The sequence below is a fragment of the Bubalus kerabau genome, chromosome 2 (genome assembly GCF_029407905.1).
Source record: "Bubalus kerabau isolate K-KA32 ecotype Philippines breed swamp buffalo chromosome 2, PCC_UOA_SB_1v2, whole genome shotgun sequence".
Lineage (NCBI taxonomy): Eukaryota > Metazoa > Chordata > Mammalia > Artiodactyla > Bovidae > Bubalus > Bubalus kerabau.
In genome coordinates this window covers 197,021,815-197,038,639 of record NC_073625.1, presented here as the reverse complement: position 1 = coordinate 197,038,639, position 16,825 = coordinate 197,021,815, and the positions used below count along the sequence as shown (strand labels likewise).

At 46.9% G+C, this 16,825-nt stretch overlaps 1 protein-coding gene across 4 annotated transcripts in view; it reads left to right on the top strand.

Annotated features, from left to right (window-relative positions):
• Positions 1 to 13,106, top strand: part of ERG (ETS transcription factor ERG) — a 323,925-nt gene extending 310,819 nt beyond the window's left edge. For all 4 annotated transcript variants that reach the window (XM_055569950.1, XM_055569949.1, XM_055569946.1 and 1 more), the window contains 3 exons: positions 7 to 63; positions 720 to 767; positions 10,374 to 13,106. In XM_055569950.1, the coding sequence (XP_055425925.1) occupies positions 7 to 63; positions 720 to 767; positions 10,374 to 10,894 (626 nt within the window). In that variant the 3' untranslated portion in view covers positions 10,895 to 13,106. The remainder of the gene's footprint in view (positions 1 to 6; positions 64 to 719; positions 768 to 10,373) is intronic.
• The last annotated feature ends 3,719 nt before the right edge of the window (positions 13,107 to 16,825 follow it).

Genomic DNA, 16,825 nt, shown 5'->3' with positions numbered 1-16,825 from the left:
TTTCAGCTGCTCAGCCGTCTCCTTCCACAGTGCCCAAAACTGAAGACCAGCGTCCTCAGCTAGGTATGTTTCAGGGAGCCTCATTATGGTCATAAAAAAAGAAATGGTCTGGCAGCATCTTTCTAAAATGTGTCACTTTCTAAATGAAATTAATGTTCCTTTGTCTTCTTTAGGACTGTTCCATATGTAAAACGGGCACCAAACTACCATTCTACTCAATTGGAAATGGTTGAGTTTTTGCTAAACCATTTACAAAATCTATGCAGTAAATATGGAAAATACATTCCCTCTGCACCCAGCTTCTTTGTGTCCTGGGAATTATTTGACTTTTACCTTCCAGGCCACATACAACAACATCAGCCCAGAAATGCAGTGGAATGTTTCTGCTGCCAGCGTGCTGAGCAACGCAGCCAATATTGTCCTGGGGACCGTGGGGGACTGAGGACATTTGCCCTGTTTATGTTCTGGGATGGAGAGAGGCCTGGACTGGATGTCAGGAACCCCAGACCAAATCTGAGCTCAGCCACCAGCTAGGAGATCTTTACCTCGAAGCCTGTCTCAGATCTGTGTGACATTGTCTCTAATACAGGAAGTGGTGCTGGGGAACTTTGGTATGAGAGGCATTGTCAGCTTTAAAATCTGAAAACACCAGCAGGTCAGCATCATTCTTGCAGTTACATGCCACCTGCTCCCAACCATGTCTTTTCTTTTTGCTGCAGATCCTTACCAGATTCTTGGACCCACAAGTAGCCGCCTTGCGAATCCAGGTGAGACATTGCTCATGGTTTTGCTCTTACAAAGTTATCTTTTGGGCAGGAGCGATATTGAACGTTGAACCTGAGTAGGCAAAGAAATCCCTTCCACTGAACAAATTTAAGTTGTAAGTTTCACTGGATTACTTGCCTAAATGGCAAATAAAAGGGTTGGGTTATAAACTTTAAGATTTAGCTTCAGCGAAGAGCATCCTTACCTAATCCAAGTTGTTTCAGCTTCCTGGGGCTGCTCTGACCAAGTACTGCAGGCTGGGGGCTCAGACATCAGACATTTATTGTCTCCTGGTTCTAGAGGCTTGCGTGTGCGCTAAGTCCCTTTAGTTGTGTCTGACTCTTTGCTACCCACCAGGCTCCTCTGTCCGAGGGGATTCTCTAGGCAAGAATGCTGGGGTGGGTTGCCATGCCCTCCTCCAGGGGGTCTTCTCAACCCAGGGATCTAACCCAAGTCTCGTACGTCTCCCCATCCGCAGGCGGTTTCTTTACCACTAGCGCCACCTGGAAAGTACTAGAGGCCTGAAGTCCAAAATCAAGTTGTCAGGGTTCTTTCCCTCTGTGGGCCATGGAGAAGAATCTGTTCAAGACCTCTCCTTGGCTTGCAGATGGCCATCTTTGCCTGCATCTCCTTACTTCTGTATGTTATCTCTGTGCCCAAACTCCTATTTCTACCAGGACCCTAGTCAACCTGGATTAGAGCCCATGCAAATGACATTACTTTAACTTGATTACCCCTCTAAAGATCCTAGTCCCAATGATGTCACATTCCAAGGTACTGAGCAAACCCGACATATGAATTAGTGGGGAGGAGGACCACACTTCAACCCATCACACAGCAGATAAAATAATATCTTAAAAAAAAAAGAACCTAATGACAACCATAAGACTTCAAACTTAGGCTCGTGGTCATTGAATGGCCTGTGTCTGAACTCAGATGCCAAAAGAAAGCACAGATCCTTAATCGCCCATTTGTAGCCTGTCCCTTGCCAAGGGTTGTCACCTGGCACCATGCCTCGGTGCCAGCCAGGTTGTTTGATTTGTTTGTGTTCGGGTCAGAACCAGCTGTGCTGGCATCCACTTCAGAAATGCACAGCATATGCTGCATATTCTCAACAGCAACTTCAGATGCCAAGATGTCACAGGCATGTTGGAAATCCCAGCTAGAATGTGTATTGCCTAAACGTTGAGGCCAAAACGGGGTTAGAAACGGGAAAATGTAGATTCTGTGTAAATCCCCACAAGGGAATCTATACTTTGGAAAACATAAAATATCATTATTGGAAGTTCTGCATCTTTGACGCTGAAGTTTAGTTAATGGTAACTAGCGCAGTAAATGTTTTTTAAACAGCAGAGAATTGAACGGGTCTGTTTTGTTTATTGCATTAAATCCAGGCATAGCTCAGGTGCTCAAAGATTATTTGCCAAATAAATGAATTCAAGGAGTAACAAGATACTCTCCTTGACTCTCAAGGAACTTCCACGGACACAGGTCTCCCCGGCATCTGCCTGGTGGCTGTGTCCCCTGGATCTGTTCCATGGACACAGGTCTCCCCGGCATCCACCTGGTGGCTGCGTCCCCTGGGTCTGTTCTTACACCTGTGCACAGCTTCCGTTTGCAGCTGCCTCCATTGTTGTTCAGTCGCTCAGTCCTGTCTGACTCTGCGACCCCATGGACTGCAGCACACCAGGCTTCCTTGTTCTTCACTGTCTCCCGGAGCTTACTCAAACCCATGTCCATTGAGCCGATGATGCCATCCGACCATCTCATCCTCTGTCATCCCCTTCTCCTCCTACCTTCAATCTTTCCCAGCATCAGGGTCTTTTCCAATGAGTCAGTTCTTCGCATCAGGTGGCCAAAGTATTGGGAGCTTCAGCTTCAGCATCAGTCTTTCCAATGGATATTCAGGATTGATTTCCTTTAGGATGGATTGGTTGGATCTCCTTGAAGTCCAAGGGACTCTCAAGAGTCTTCTCCAACACCACAGTTCAAAAGCATCAATTCTTTGGTGCTCAGCCTTCTTTATGGTCCAACTCTCACATCCATACTTAACTACTGGAAAAACCGTAGCTTTGACCACATGGACCTTTGTCAGCAGAATGATGTCCCTGCTTTTTATTATGCTGTCTAGGTTTAGCATATCTTTTCTTCCAAGAAGAAAATGTCTTTTAATTTCATAGCTTCAGTCACCATCTGCAGTGATTTTGGAGCCCAAGAAAAGAAAGTCCACTGTTTCCATTTCTCCCCCATCTATTTGCCATGAAGTGATGGGACTGGATGCCATGATCTTAGCTTTTTGAGTGTTGTGTTTTAAGCCAGCTATTTCACTCTCCTCTTCCACCTTCATCCATAACCAGTCACATAAAAAGCATTACTGTGTTTTGAGATGATGATTATCAGTCAGGTTTCAGGAAGACTAATCTGGCATGAGCATTCAGGAGAGATTAGAAAGGGGGAAAGGGCGGAAGCTGGAACGCTCTGGGAACGTTCATACAATAATGTGAAATAACAATCCAATAGCTCCCCTTCCCCCCCTCCCCCGGCTGTATCACGCTTGGGCAAATGCTTGTCTCGGAACACCATGGTCTTCCTCCTGCAGAACGGGAATCGGAGGTCCTGATGAATGAGCTAAGTTCTCTTGGGTCATGCAGCCCACCAGAAGAGAGGCCAGATTTGAACCCCAACTCCCTGCCTCCAAAACCTGCTTTAATATTTTTCGGCCCCTCCACTGCCACTGAGCGAGCATGGAAGAGGGAGCTCTTGGAGAATGAGGACCCAGAGAATAGAAAGGAAGGATTGCCATTCAAACAGCTGCTTCGGTGCTTGGGATGGGGCTGCAGTCAAGGATAGAGGGCAGGAACCTGTCCAGCAGCATAAACAAAACCAGTCCGGCCCTTTCACCCCCCCAGATGGGTTAAGTGAAATGTATATAGGTCTGTGCCCATGGTGTCAAAGATAAAGGTGGCGCTTGGTTGGTGCCTTGGGGCCAAAGAGAGCTGTGGCCCCTTAGCAGAGGGCTTAGTGCCTGGGGATGCCCACAGTGCGTAGAGGGACTTGCAGGCAGAGCACGGAGCACTAACTGGCCTGGGGAAGTGGAAGATGGTCTTGGTACCTAAGAGCAATGCTGGCATCGTGAGCCAGGGCTGCACTTTATTCCACTAAGACTGTGTCTGCTGGGTCCGGGGAAAGTGGCAACATCCAACTTTTTTTTTTTTAGATTTTTTTTTTTTTTTTTTTTATAATGTGGGCCATTGTAAAGTCTTTTTTGAATTTGTTACAATATTGCTTCTGTTTTATGTTTAGGGGTGGTTTTTCTTTTTGGCCTCGAGGCATGTGGAGTCTTAGCTCCCTGGCTAGGGATTGAACCTTCAGTCTCCCTGCATTAGAAGGCGAAATCTTAACCACCAGACTGCTAGGGAAATCCCAACATCCAACTTCTGACTTGAAGATAAAGACTTCTCTTACTTAGTTTATAATGAATTGGGCTTCCCTGGTGGCTCAGATGATAAGGAATCAGCCTGCAATGCAGGTGACTTGTAGGAAACCCAGGTTTGATCCCTGGGTGGGGAAGATCCCATGGAGAAGGGAATGGCAACCCACTCCAATATTCTTGCCTAGGAAATCCCACAGGCAGAGGAGCCTGGCGGGCTTCAGTCCATGGGGTTGCAAAGAGTCGCACACGAATGAGCGACTAACACTTTCACTTTCTCCGTCTCTCCTTAGGCTGTATGTCAGTTACATTCATGGGGCCTCCCCCTCCTAAAACAAGAATGTCTTTTATCCTGCTGTAAATGAGAATGTTTCTTCCTGTTTGGTTCTGGTTGCCCGGTCTCTGATAAATAAATCCTTCACCACTTGAAACTGCTGCCTCTGCTCTCCACACAATGCAAACTTTAAAAACCATTTTAAATGAAAAGATGACTTCACGTGATGTGAGTGCCCAAAATGATAACAGCATCTCCACATCTCCCTCCCAAATATGCATTTGGTGTGCAGTGTGGACCGCGTTTCTCCTGCTGAGACGAGTGTGTCCTTGCACTGTGGAGTCCTGGATCAGATATTAGCGACACCGCCCCTTTACATCCCATCAGAGTGGCTGAGTGTTTACCAAGGCTCCTGTGATGAACAGAAATTGCCTGTCTGGGAAAGTGTTTCCTTGGGAACAAGAGTTCAATGGCTCCCTTGGGGCTCACTGGGGAGTCTTTAATGGTGAGCATGAAAGTGGAACCTGCTCCAGGCAGGGCCAGAGACCAGTGTTAGGGATGTTTTGGCATCGGATAGGAGGTGGGAGTGTCCAGTCTTCTACTGAGACTTACCAACCGCAGGTCCAGGGAGGGGACAAAGGACCCGAAGGACCTGTGGAGGTGTGTGTAGAACCCAGGCCTGAAAGCAAGACTGGAATCCAGGTTCCAACCCTTGCTGACCTCCAGCAAGATCAGTCACTCTGCCTCTTGGGCTCTGATTCCTCATCCCTGCCGTGGGGTGTCACATAGTTCTAGGAAGCAAGGGATTAAATAAACACATGGAAAGTCTTCAGAATGATGCCTGGTACTAGTCAGCCTTCAGGGACACTGGCCAGCCCTGAGAACACCACCATTCCCAGCTTCTGTCCTGCCAGCCTGTAGTTTTTTGGGAGGAAGGAGGATGGTTGGTTTCCTTTGCTGTCTCCTGTTTGTAGGCAAGGGAGGTACCTTTCGTTAAACCCTGGTTTCCAGCTCAGACAGATCATGATCCGAGCACTCATGCACTGAGTTTATCTTCATGGTGATCCTGCAAGGTAGTATTATAATACTACCATGTTGATAGTATTGCATCACCCCATTCTGCAGACAGGAACACTGAGGCACAGACAGCAGGGCGAGCCACCCCAAGTCCCATTAAGAGGCAGAGCCAGGATTCAGCTGAGACGGTGCTGATTCCAAAGGGGTGCTTCCAGCCCCTGCGCTTCCCTGTCCCCCCACCCACCCCCCACCAGTCCTGTCTGAGCCACCCTGAGCCCTGACAAAGCCTTCCATCTGGGACACACGCCTGCCGCCCTGATCTTGACGTGGTGGTGGTGGTGGGGGGGGGTCCAGGCTGTGCACTTGGGTTTTTCTGCAGCACCTCCAGCTACTGCAGAAAGTCCGAAGGTCGGACCCCGTGGTGCCTGCTGGGCGCCCTCCCTGCTTTATTTACGGCTCTCTCCCTCCATCAGCTGGGGGCCGAGGGTCCTCCTTGGGACCCCCCTCCTGCTTGCCCCATGGCTGCTGAGTCACTCCCAGCTGTGCTTTTCTCTGTGGTTTATAAACCGTTTAGATGTTTTGCCCTTTTCTGTTGCCCAGTCTGTACCTCTGTGCTATAGTGTTTCTCTTCTTTTCTTTTTAATTTATTTTTTTATTGAAGGATAGCTGCTTTGCAGAATTTTGTTTTCTGCCAAACCTCAACATGAATCAGATATATATATATATAAATATATATATATACACACACACATACATATATCCCCTCCCTTTTGAACCTCTGTCTTCTTTTCTTTGAATCAGAGATGACAGTCCTCTCCCAGAATTAAAGGCTTGCCTTTTGTCTTCTTCGAAGCCACACCCCAGGCCCCTTCATCCCACTGGGCCTTCCTGTAAGTGGGCAGCCAACAGGCTTGGATTCCCTCTTTCCCCAATCTTGCCTTTTAGTTAATTACCCTGGACAAACCTAGGACAAAAGTAGCTACTCTTTACTGATGTTTCAAAGGAGGTTATCAGGATAGAAGAGAAAAGAGATGTAAAGAGTTTTGTTTTTTTTCCAAAGAAGGTGATTATTGAGGTGCAGGTGATGAGGCTGTTGGATGGCCAGTTGGTCTTAAAAGAGCTTCTGCTTTTACTTGTTGGTTTGGCCGGTGAGATACCCACTCTTAGACTACATAAATCTTAGGTATTCGTGTTTTGGAATCTCTATTCTATCTTCTAATACACACCTTTAGCACACAGTCTCACTGTTTCGACAGTAAAAGAGGAATTTAATAAACGGCTTTTGAAATTCTGCAGCCATGAATAACTTGTTTAATTTACCATCGACTAACTCCTCAGCAAACATTGTGCCCCCTTGAGAATTCAAGCAGAGCAAGCAGATCTGCTATAGACTGTGAAGGCAGTGGGTGTTGTTACATCACGTTGAACAGTTAATGAGCTTGACATAATGCTGCATTTGATAACATCTGCTTAAACAACGGGGCTTCCTGGTGGCTCAATGGTAAAGAACTCACCTGCCAATTCAGGAGACGGAGATTCTATCCCTGGTGCAGGAAGATCCCTGAAGAAGGAAATGGCAACCCACTCTGGTATTCTTGCCTGGGAAATCTCTTGGATAGAGGAGCCTGGAGGGCTGCAGTCCATGAGGTTGCAAAAAGCCAGACATGACTTAGTGACTAAAGAACAACGACTGAAACATTAATCGATTTACATTTATGGCTGTTATTTTTTGGTAAGGAAGCAGATGAATTTTGTTTTGCAGATGTCTTATTCCCATATGCCCTTGAAAGGCTCAGAGGTCAAGCCCCTGTGTCTTAAGGGCTGATGGTAAAATAGTCAAAGGAGACATCCCTCGTCCATCCTTTTACACTTCAGTTTCCGGCCAGGAACTTAGGCCCCCGACTTACTAGTTCTTTAGAAACAAGAGAGGTGAGAAAGCACTTTTCTCTGCCATTTTTTCTCTTACACACGTTTATAAAAGAAGTGAGTGAGCGACAGATTCCCAAAAGACAATGCCAAGGTTTGAAGAGATGATAAATATAATTTTGGCTGTTTAGGAAAGTCTGTGTATTTTATACAAAATCTGTGGGATTGCTCTCTCTCTGGGAGGAGGTTGACAGTGAATATCTATTTTCAAACAACTGTGTGTGTTTATATTGAAACATATGTTAGATTGTTTAAATCAAAAATCCATGTTTTTCCCTATTCCCAAGTCATATATGAAAATTTTTTTTCAAGTAGTAATCCTTTAGTTACAATATGTATACCAAAACCATATGGTTTTCTCAAACAGCTCTTTGTATTTTTAAAAATGCATATTAATGAAATGTTGGGGGCAGCAAAAGTTGATTGAGAACAGTTTGAATATGTGGCCCCCAAAAAGCGAAGACTTTACATTGCGATGAACTACAAGCTGTTAATACATTTCAAATGTGTTGCTAGAGTGAAAAAATGCTAATTTTCCAGAACGTATTCAGAAAAGGCTGACCTTTCTCACGATGCTATCGTATGGATAGATTCACAGACATATCCACTACATACAGCCAATGTGGAAACAAAGATTTATGAGCTGGGCCATTTATCTGGGGAGCTTGTGGACAGGATTTAGAGAAAGCAAATTTATAATTGATTTTTTCATTTCATCAATTCCCTGAAGAGTTGGCAGAGTTCCTTTAATCATTTTATCATATCTGTTGGTATTTACTCATAGTGTAACAAAAGGTCATCTCTTTGGTAACAAGCCCAAGGTGGTATCTGGGAACTGGGGAGGAAAGACCTGCCTCTTACCTGTTTTCAAAGCTTTTAAAACCTGCTTAAAGCATCTTAGCTTCTCCTGGTCACAGTCTGACTGTTGGTATTTGCATGCTTCTCTCTCTAAGGGAGCCATCAATCATCCTGAAGTATTGTAGTGTAGAGGTTAGAATGATGTGCCTGGATGTTTCTCTGAATTTAATAAAACCTAAAAGCCGCATGGCTAGACCCCCAGTGGGATCAAGAGAGCCGTGTGGACACTCAGTCAAATGAGATCTTGTTGACTCAGTTGCAGCCTCATTCCGCTCCCAAGAGGACTCGCACTCACTCATGGTTGCAGCGTTTTCATATGAAAACTCTGCTTAACCCAACTGGTCTTGCAACGCAGGGGCAACACGTGGATTTCCGTTACGATGCATTTGCCTAAATACTGGAAATGGGTGATCTGGTTTGAGACATAGCCAACTTTTTTTTCTAAACTTCCTCATTTTGAGTGGGTTAATTCTGTTCTAGGAAAAGTTTTGACAGAATGGCTTTCTGCGTGCCAGCCCCGTGTTATGTTAGAAATAACGGTGTTTACTTCCATTCTCTACTTTTTCCATAAACTTTTCGACGTTCATTTCCTAAATCTGACTTTTATTATTCAACTTGACCTAGCCAACATAAATGGTACTAAGTCATTATTGCCAGCCACATAATGGTGCTTTCTGTCTCACAAAAGAGGAAAATTAAGTCTTCCCAGCCCCCAAAACACAAAGTTGACCTGGCTGCTCTTCTAAGGAAGTCAGAAATGAAGGAAACTGACTTGAACTCTGCCCCCTGGGAATTCTTTGCATTCCTGAAAGGACTTGGATCAGCCTCTAGATCTGCCTGGTCATCACCAAGGATCATCATCGTAGGCCAGTTCCTTAGATGCAGATCTTGGGCTAAGCATACTTGGGCAGGCGATTCATGAAGGGTACATTCTCGAGGGAGAGGATGCCAGAGACGGCAGGGGAGAGATTAAGGAAGCCTGTGGCCTTAGCTGGGCTTCCCAGGTGGCACTAGTGGTAAAGGGTCCACCTGCCAGTGGAGGAGACATAAGAGACGTGGGTTTGATCCCTGGATCGGGAAGATGCCCTGGAGGAGAGCATGGCAACCCACTCCAGTATTCTCGCCTGGAGAATCCCCTGGACAGAGGAGCCTGGCGGGCTGCAGTCCATGGAGTCACAGAGAGTCAGACACGACTGAGCCACTGAGTGTGCATGCATGTGACCTTAGCTGGAACCTTGCTTCAGTCTGACCCCATCCATGCTAAGTCCCGGGCATGACCAGCATCACAGAATCGGTCCCTCTTTGAGGCCAGGGGGCTGACCTCTGCATTTCTTTGTCAGTCCATCAGGCCGTGGCTTACCTGAGGGGGTGGGAGGGAAGGGTTTGAGGCAGCTCCAGTTCGGCCAAGGGCAGTTCTCTGGAGAAGGGGTGGTGGTGTTGGGGTACAAGAGCAGCCAATGCCCCCAGCCCAGAGGGATGGGCACACAGCCTGCTAAAGGAACTCTGCATGGGGTTTTCCAGGTGGCGCTAGTGGTAAAGAATCCACCTGCCAGTGCAGGAGACACAAGGGATGCTGGTTCAATCCCTGGGTCGGGGACATCCCCTAGAGAAGGGATGACTACCCACTGCAGTATTCTTGGGCTTTCCTGGTCTCGGAGGAGCCTGGCAGGCTGCAGACCATGGGGTCACTAAGAGTCGGACACAACTGAGTGACTTCACTTTCACTTTTCACTTTTATGCATTGGAGAAGGAAATGGCAACCCACTCCAGTGTTCTTGCCTGGAGAATCCCAGGGACGGGGGAGCCTGGTGGGCTGCCGTCTATGGGGTCGCACAGAGTCAGACATGACTGAAGCGACTTAGCAGCAGCAGATGGTCTAAAGAATCTGCCTGCAATGTGGGAGACCTAGGTTCAGAACTCTGGGTTGGGAAGATGCCCTGGAGGAGGAGGGCATGGCAATCCCACTCCAGTATTCTTGCCTGGAGAACCCCATGGACAGAGGGGCCCTGGCTGGCTGCAGTCACTGGGGCCGCAGAGAGTTGGACATGGCTTTGCACACCAGTGTTCTCACAGATGTTCCGTTTCTTTTCCCCACCTCCTCAGGGAGCGGGCAGATCCAGCTTTGGCAGTTCCTGCTGGAGCTTCTGTCTGACAGCTCAAATTCCAACTGCATCACCTGGGAGGGCACCAACGGGGAGTTCAAGATGACCGACCCGGACGAGGTGGCACGGCGCTGGGGGGAGCGGAAGAGCAAGCCCAACATGAACTATGACAAGCTCAGCCGGGCCCTCCGCTACTACTACGACAAGAACATCATGACCAAAGTCCACGGGAAGCGCTATGCCTACAAGTTTGACTTCCACGGGATCGCCCAGGCCCTGCAGCCCCACCCCCCGGAGTCCTCTCTGTACAAGTACCCCTCGGACCTCCCCTACATGGGCTCCTATCACGCCCACCCGCAGAAGATGAACTTTGTCGCCCCCCACCCTCCGGCCCTCCCCGTGACGTCATCCAGTTTTTTCGCCGCCCCGAACCCATACTGGAATTCACCCACGGGGGGGATCTACCCCAGCGCTAGGCTCCCAGCCAGCCATATGCCTTCGCATCTGGGCACTTACTACTAAAGCCCCCGAGAGAGGCCTTTCCCAGCACCTGTGTAGACACCCATCCATTACTACAAACTCTTATCCGAGACCATGAATCAGAAGTGCCTCAAGGGAAATGCGAAAGCTCGACTGGGGCAGGGGGAGAGATCCAGAGACTCTGAGTGGGAGGGACTTACTAAACCATGACTACAGAGATAAAAAGGATGCTACCTGTGTACCTGGACAGGTAATCTGTGGACCGACCTTGTAAAAGACATTGCAAGTAGAAGCGTGACGTCATAAGGACAAAGTGCCAAAGAAAACGTTCAGAAGACGTGTATAAACCTTTAGAGTAGTCTTTGGGAGTCCTGCTAGTGCATTAAGCGGGGATTAAACTCAAGCAATAGATACCACACAGTCTGGACCTAACATGCCATTTCTAACGTCATTGGAAGGAAAACTACCTGTATTTAAAAAGAGAAACATATCAAACACAGAAAAGAGAGGAGAGGGAGACTATGGTAGCCCATCGATGGACACTGTTAACGGAACTCATCAGCATCTGCTGTCTTGGGTGAAACCAGATTCTTAGAACAACCCGAGGCTTCCAACTCCTTGACGATAAGACGGGAACTCTGTGTCACAGGGTGGGACTGAGCATGTGTGTGGAGAGGGCACGTGGGTGTGGATGGAGGAGGCGGGAGAGGAGGAAACAGGGGAAGGAGGAGGGAAGGACTGGGAAGGGAGCTTCTTGAGCCGTGAAGACTGGACTTGGGATGGTGTCGGTTCTTCGGAGAGCTGAGCCGTGGAGATGTGAGGCTTCGTGCGGTCAGTGTTGTACCAAATCCAGTGTTAGGAAGACGGACACAGCGTGATGGGGGCGGGGCACAGACGGTAGGAGAACGCAGAAACAAAATCATGCATCTCTTTTTGTCTTGTTTTGTTTGTTTATCAAAAGAAAAACCGTAACTGGAATTGTCTGATATTTAAAAAGAAACATTCAGGACCTCATCCTTAGGCGGGGGTGCTCTGCTCTCCACGGGGTCAGGTAAGCGCTAGCCTTCTCGGCTACCCCAGTCTGAAATCGCCTGGGTGTCCGGGGCGAGGCAGCCTCCAGTTTTCCTTTTGAGTCGCGAACGCTGTGCGTTTGTCAGAATGAAGTATGCAAGTCAGTGGTTTGTTTTTTTGTTTTTGTTTTTTCCTTTTTATATAATAATTATATAACTTATGCATTTATACACTACGAGTTGATCTCGGCCAGCCAAAGATACATGACACAAGAGACAATCAATGATCTAATGTGGCCTTGAACTTTAACTCTGTATGCTTAATGTTTACAATATGAAGTTACTAGTTCTTAGAATGCAGAATGTATGTAATAAAATAAGCTTGGCCTAGCATGGCAAATCAGATTTACACAGGAGTCTGCCTTTGCACTTTTTTATTTTAAAGTGACTCAGATTGTTTAATAGAAACTTGTGCTGCATGGGGGTGGGTTTGGTGTTAGAGGTTTCCTTTGTCTGGGAACTAGTGCAAGGGAGTGCCAAGGACTTAGCACATTTGGCACCTGAATGGTGTGGGCCTCTCTGGGGCCTTCTTGCCAGATCGCCCTGTCTAGGGCAGGAGGACCAAAGGTTTAGCCTGGGAGCCTCCAGACTCAGGCCCAGAGTGGAAGGAGCCCTCTGAAGCTGGGGTGGTTATTGATACATTCCAGATCCCCATCCAGTCACAAATCACCCTTCCTTCCCGCATTAAACATCTATTGCATGGTGAACACACGCTTGTTCCCGGCACAAACTGTGTTGTTGTTGGTTAATAAAGCATCACAGCAGCAGTGTCTCCCTTGAACGAGACCAGGGACGGCTTTTAAATTCACCATCTGGCTTCTCCATCAGAGGCTCTCACCGGGTAGCCTGTGGCCTTGACCTTCCCACACCAGGATAATCTGGGTACCCTGGTCTGGGATTTTTACCAGTCCTGAGCCTGACGTGTGATCAGATACTGTTTATGTCTCTGATCTATAGTCCATCACCCTTGACATCTTTTCTCTCCTGAGGATGGAGCCTCAGCCAGGGTAAAGGTGGTTAGGTGAAGCCTTAGCCGAGGTGAAGGAGAGCCGGGATGCAGGGCCATGTGAGAGGGAGCAAGCCTCAGCAGCTCCCCAGCCCGAGTCGGTTTCTGAATTGGCCCATCTCCGAGCTGTCTGGGGGCTTATTTTGCACTCTGTAATCCTTTTGCGATGATTAAATGACGTTGCCAAACCTCTGTGCTCTGAATATTTTGGCAGTGGTCTCTAAAGCTGGTAGGATCCGATTACCAAAGCTGCAGACACTCAGCATTACTTGAATTAAAAGAAATCCAACTATCCATCAATTACGGCAGCTTGGGAAAGGCCTGCAAAGTGCCTGCGCCTCCTTGGGGAAGATAAATAAGTAAAAGCATAAAAGCTGGCAGCCGGGGGTGACCCACACTGTTTTAATGGAAAAGATCACTCATTTTTATTTTGGAATGCAAAGTCGAAGCACACCTACGTTCTGATACAAATAGCCATTTACTCCGATAATCACTCAGTTCCCCTCTTTCAGGATCATGTCATGAGCAAAATAATAAAAACAAGGCAGGCTTCTCATATTCAACTTTAACAGATGTTCTCAGTTATGGTTCCCCCACCTCCTTCTCCCACCCGCCCCCCATCCAAATTATTAGCAAACTTTATGACCAGCATGAGCAACTGGGATCATTTTAGATAACATGATAATGCTGAGTTCTCCCAAATAATTCCTCAATGATATCCTAAAATAACATTCACTCTCGGCTCCTGTAGAACTGAAATCCAAAGCAATCTCCAGTTGGTATTCATGATGACATCAAGAACGTTTTCCCTCTGTTGCCCCCATCTCTCGATTTGCTCTGAGGTACACACACGATTCCTGTAGAATTTCCCTTCTGTTGGCAAGAGATAGGACCCTTGTTTCCTGTTTTAAGTGTCAGTCTTTTGGGATTTGTGTAGGATGGAATCTCTGCGGATTCCCAAATCTCAGTCAAGACTTCATTTTTGCTCCCGGTTGGATGTCCTTGCTGTGTGTCAGAAGGGTTCATGATGAAGTGATTTGTCAGGACTGGTAGAGGTAGAGCGCTTTCAGCTCCTTCAGAACTCCTCAGCACTGCTGCAGCTTCTGCCACCTGGGTCCAAGGGTCTTGAGCAGCGTCCCATGGATGCACGATGCTGCAGGGACTGCTAACACCTGGGACGCGGGCAGTGATTGCAGATAGGTAGAGCATAGAGGTCCCACGGGCCACTGCATTGACCTTAACCTGTGTTTAAAGGAAGCATCATTTTTACCTGTCTTCCACCATGCCACCCAAATAGAGGTTCTGAGATGACTACTTGGAGAGTGAAAAGCACTTTGGATTACTCAAAGGTATATCACATTTCCATTCCTTTATCTTAACCTGGGTTTAAAAAATATTGGTGAAATGTTTTCATGTCAAATGGGGAAATTGTTGGCTATAGAAATCAAGTATTAAAAATAACTAGAAGGTCTTCATCTTAGCATAGAGCAGCAGTTCTCTAAGTGGGGTCCCAGGGGGCTGCAGGAGCCTCACCTGGAACTTGTTAAAAAAGCAGATTTTCAGGTCCCACTGCAGACATGCTGAATAGGAAACTCTGGTGGCGAGGCTCAGCCATTAGGTCTCACACACCTTACAGGTGATTTGGAAGCATGTTGAAGTTTGGGAGTCACTGCAACAGAAAAAAGATAATCTGTGTGTATGTGTGGGATGGTCAGTGTGAAATCTCAATGTCATAACTGTTTTTTTTTTTTTTTTTTTCCTGTGGCCACATGAAAAGCAGCCATCAGGGGAACCAGTTTACTCTGGAAGTATCATTCAGAGTTATGCTCCCTTTGAACAACTCTCCTTCCTACTGTTAACTCGCCCATGTGTATTAGTTATCTCCTGTGAGTAACTGCTGCTGCTACTGCTAAGTTGCTTCAGTCATGTCCGACTCTGCGACCCCATAGATGGCAGCCCACCAGGCTCTGCCTTCCCTGGGATTCTCCAGGCAAGAACACTGGAGTGGGTTGCCATTGCCTTCTCCATTGTGTGAAAGTGAAAAGTGAAAGTAAAGTCGCTCAGTCGTGTCCGACTTGTAGCAACCCCATGGACTGCAGCCTACCAGGCTCCTCCATCCATGGGATTTTCTAGGCAAGAGTACTGGAGTGGCTTGCCATTGCCTTCTCCGCCTGTGAGTAACAAATTACCACAAATTCAGCAGTTGGAAACAACACACGTCTATTATCTTCACAGTTTCTATGGATCAGGCATGCAAGCATAGCCTAGCTGGGTCTTCCACTCAGGGTCTCAACAGGTTGAAATCAAGGAGTCAGCCAGGACTGTGGTCTTCTCTGGGGATGGGGTCCTTTTCCAAGCTCACTGGTTGCTAGCAGAATTTAGTTCCTTGTGGTTGTAAGACTGAAGCCCCATTTCCTTACTGGCCATCACCAGGGACCACACTTAAGTTTTAGAGACCACTTGAGGATCTTGCCACATGGCCCTGTCCGCAAGGCAGTTGCTTCTTCAAGGCCAGCAGGAGAACCTCTCTCACTTCAAAGCTCTCTGGCTTTTAAGTGCTCACCTTGACTAGCTCAGGCCCACCCAGGAGAATCTCCGTTTTTATTAACTCGAAGTCTACTGATTAGGGGTCTTAGTTATATCTGCAAAACTCCTTTTGCCGTAGATGTAACCTAATCAAGGGAGTGATAACTGATCATGTTCACAGGTCCTGTTCACAGTAGAGTGGATTCTACAAGGCATGTATACCAGGAGTTGGGAATCTTAGGAGCTGTCTTAGAATTCGGCTTAAAACCATAGATATTCTGCCTATCTTCTAGCATTTTCTAAAATCCTTTGGCCAATCAAACCTCTCAAAAACACACATTGCTCAAAAGGCCAGCCCCCTCTCAGCAGCAGTATGTGCCTGAAGACATGGGCACCGTGGCAGCTTCTCCCACTGGCAATACAGACTTCTTGGAATAAGTCTGTAGATCTTAATCTGGCCAGTCTGAAAACATTTATGTTGAAAATGTAGGGGAATATGATTTTTTCATAGTATTTACATATTCTTTTGATTCTATTGAAAAAGCAGCCCAATACCATCCTGTATGGAAATCACTGTGCAAACTCTCCTAACATATAATTTTTATCTTAATTTTATAAAATGAAGTGGCTTCATCTGTTTTCTTATAAAAGATTTTGACAAATATTATGTTTTTATAAAGCAGGTCATAATATTAATTGATTATCATTTGTGTCAGATCTTGTTGAATTAAAAGACTTACATGCAGGAAGCATGTTAAATGTAAGAACTTTATGGAAAAAGAGATAGGAATTTTTCATGACTCATGGATAGATACACATAGCATGTTGCCTGAAGAAAATAATATAAAAATGGTAGCTAGGATTTCATTAGGAGAGGACTTCATTAAACGGTTTTGAGGTTTTACAAGGTCATGACTGGTTGAGCACAGTCAAAGAGTACTGATTAAAAGATCAATACCCATCTGGAGGATAGGTCATGGGGACAGGCTCCAGGCCTCTGCCCTTGACTTTATTCATACCTTACTAAGGCGAAGAGTTGACTCATTGGAAAAGGCTCTGATGCTGGGAGGGATTGGGGGCAGGAGGAAAAGGAGACGACAGAGGATGAGATGGCTGGATGGCATCACCGACTCGATGGACGTGAGTTTGAGTGAACTCCGGGAGTTGGTGATGGACAGGGAGGCCTGAAGTGCTGCGATTCATGGGGTCGCAAAGAGTCGGACACGACTGAGTGACTGAACTGACTGACTGAAGGTGAAGATAGAGGAGGTACACCAAGGACCACTCCAAATGCCATTGGCCAAAAGGAAAATAGGTCGCATGACCATATCAGGATCCAAAAGAGCTGACTGAAGGGATCAGCCAAGTTTG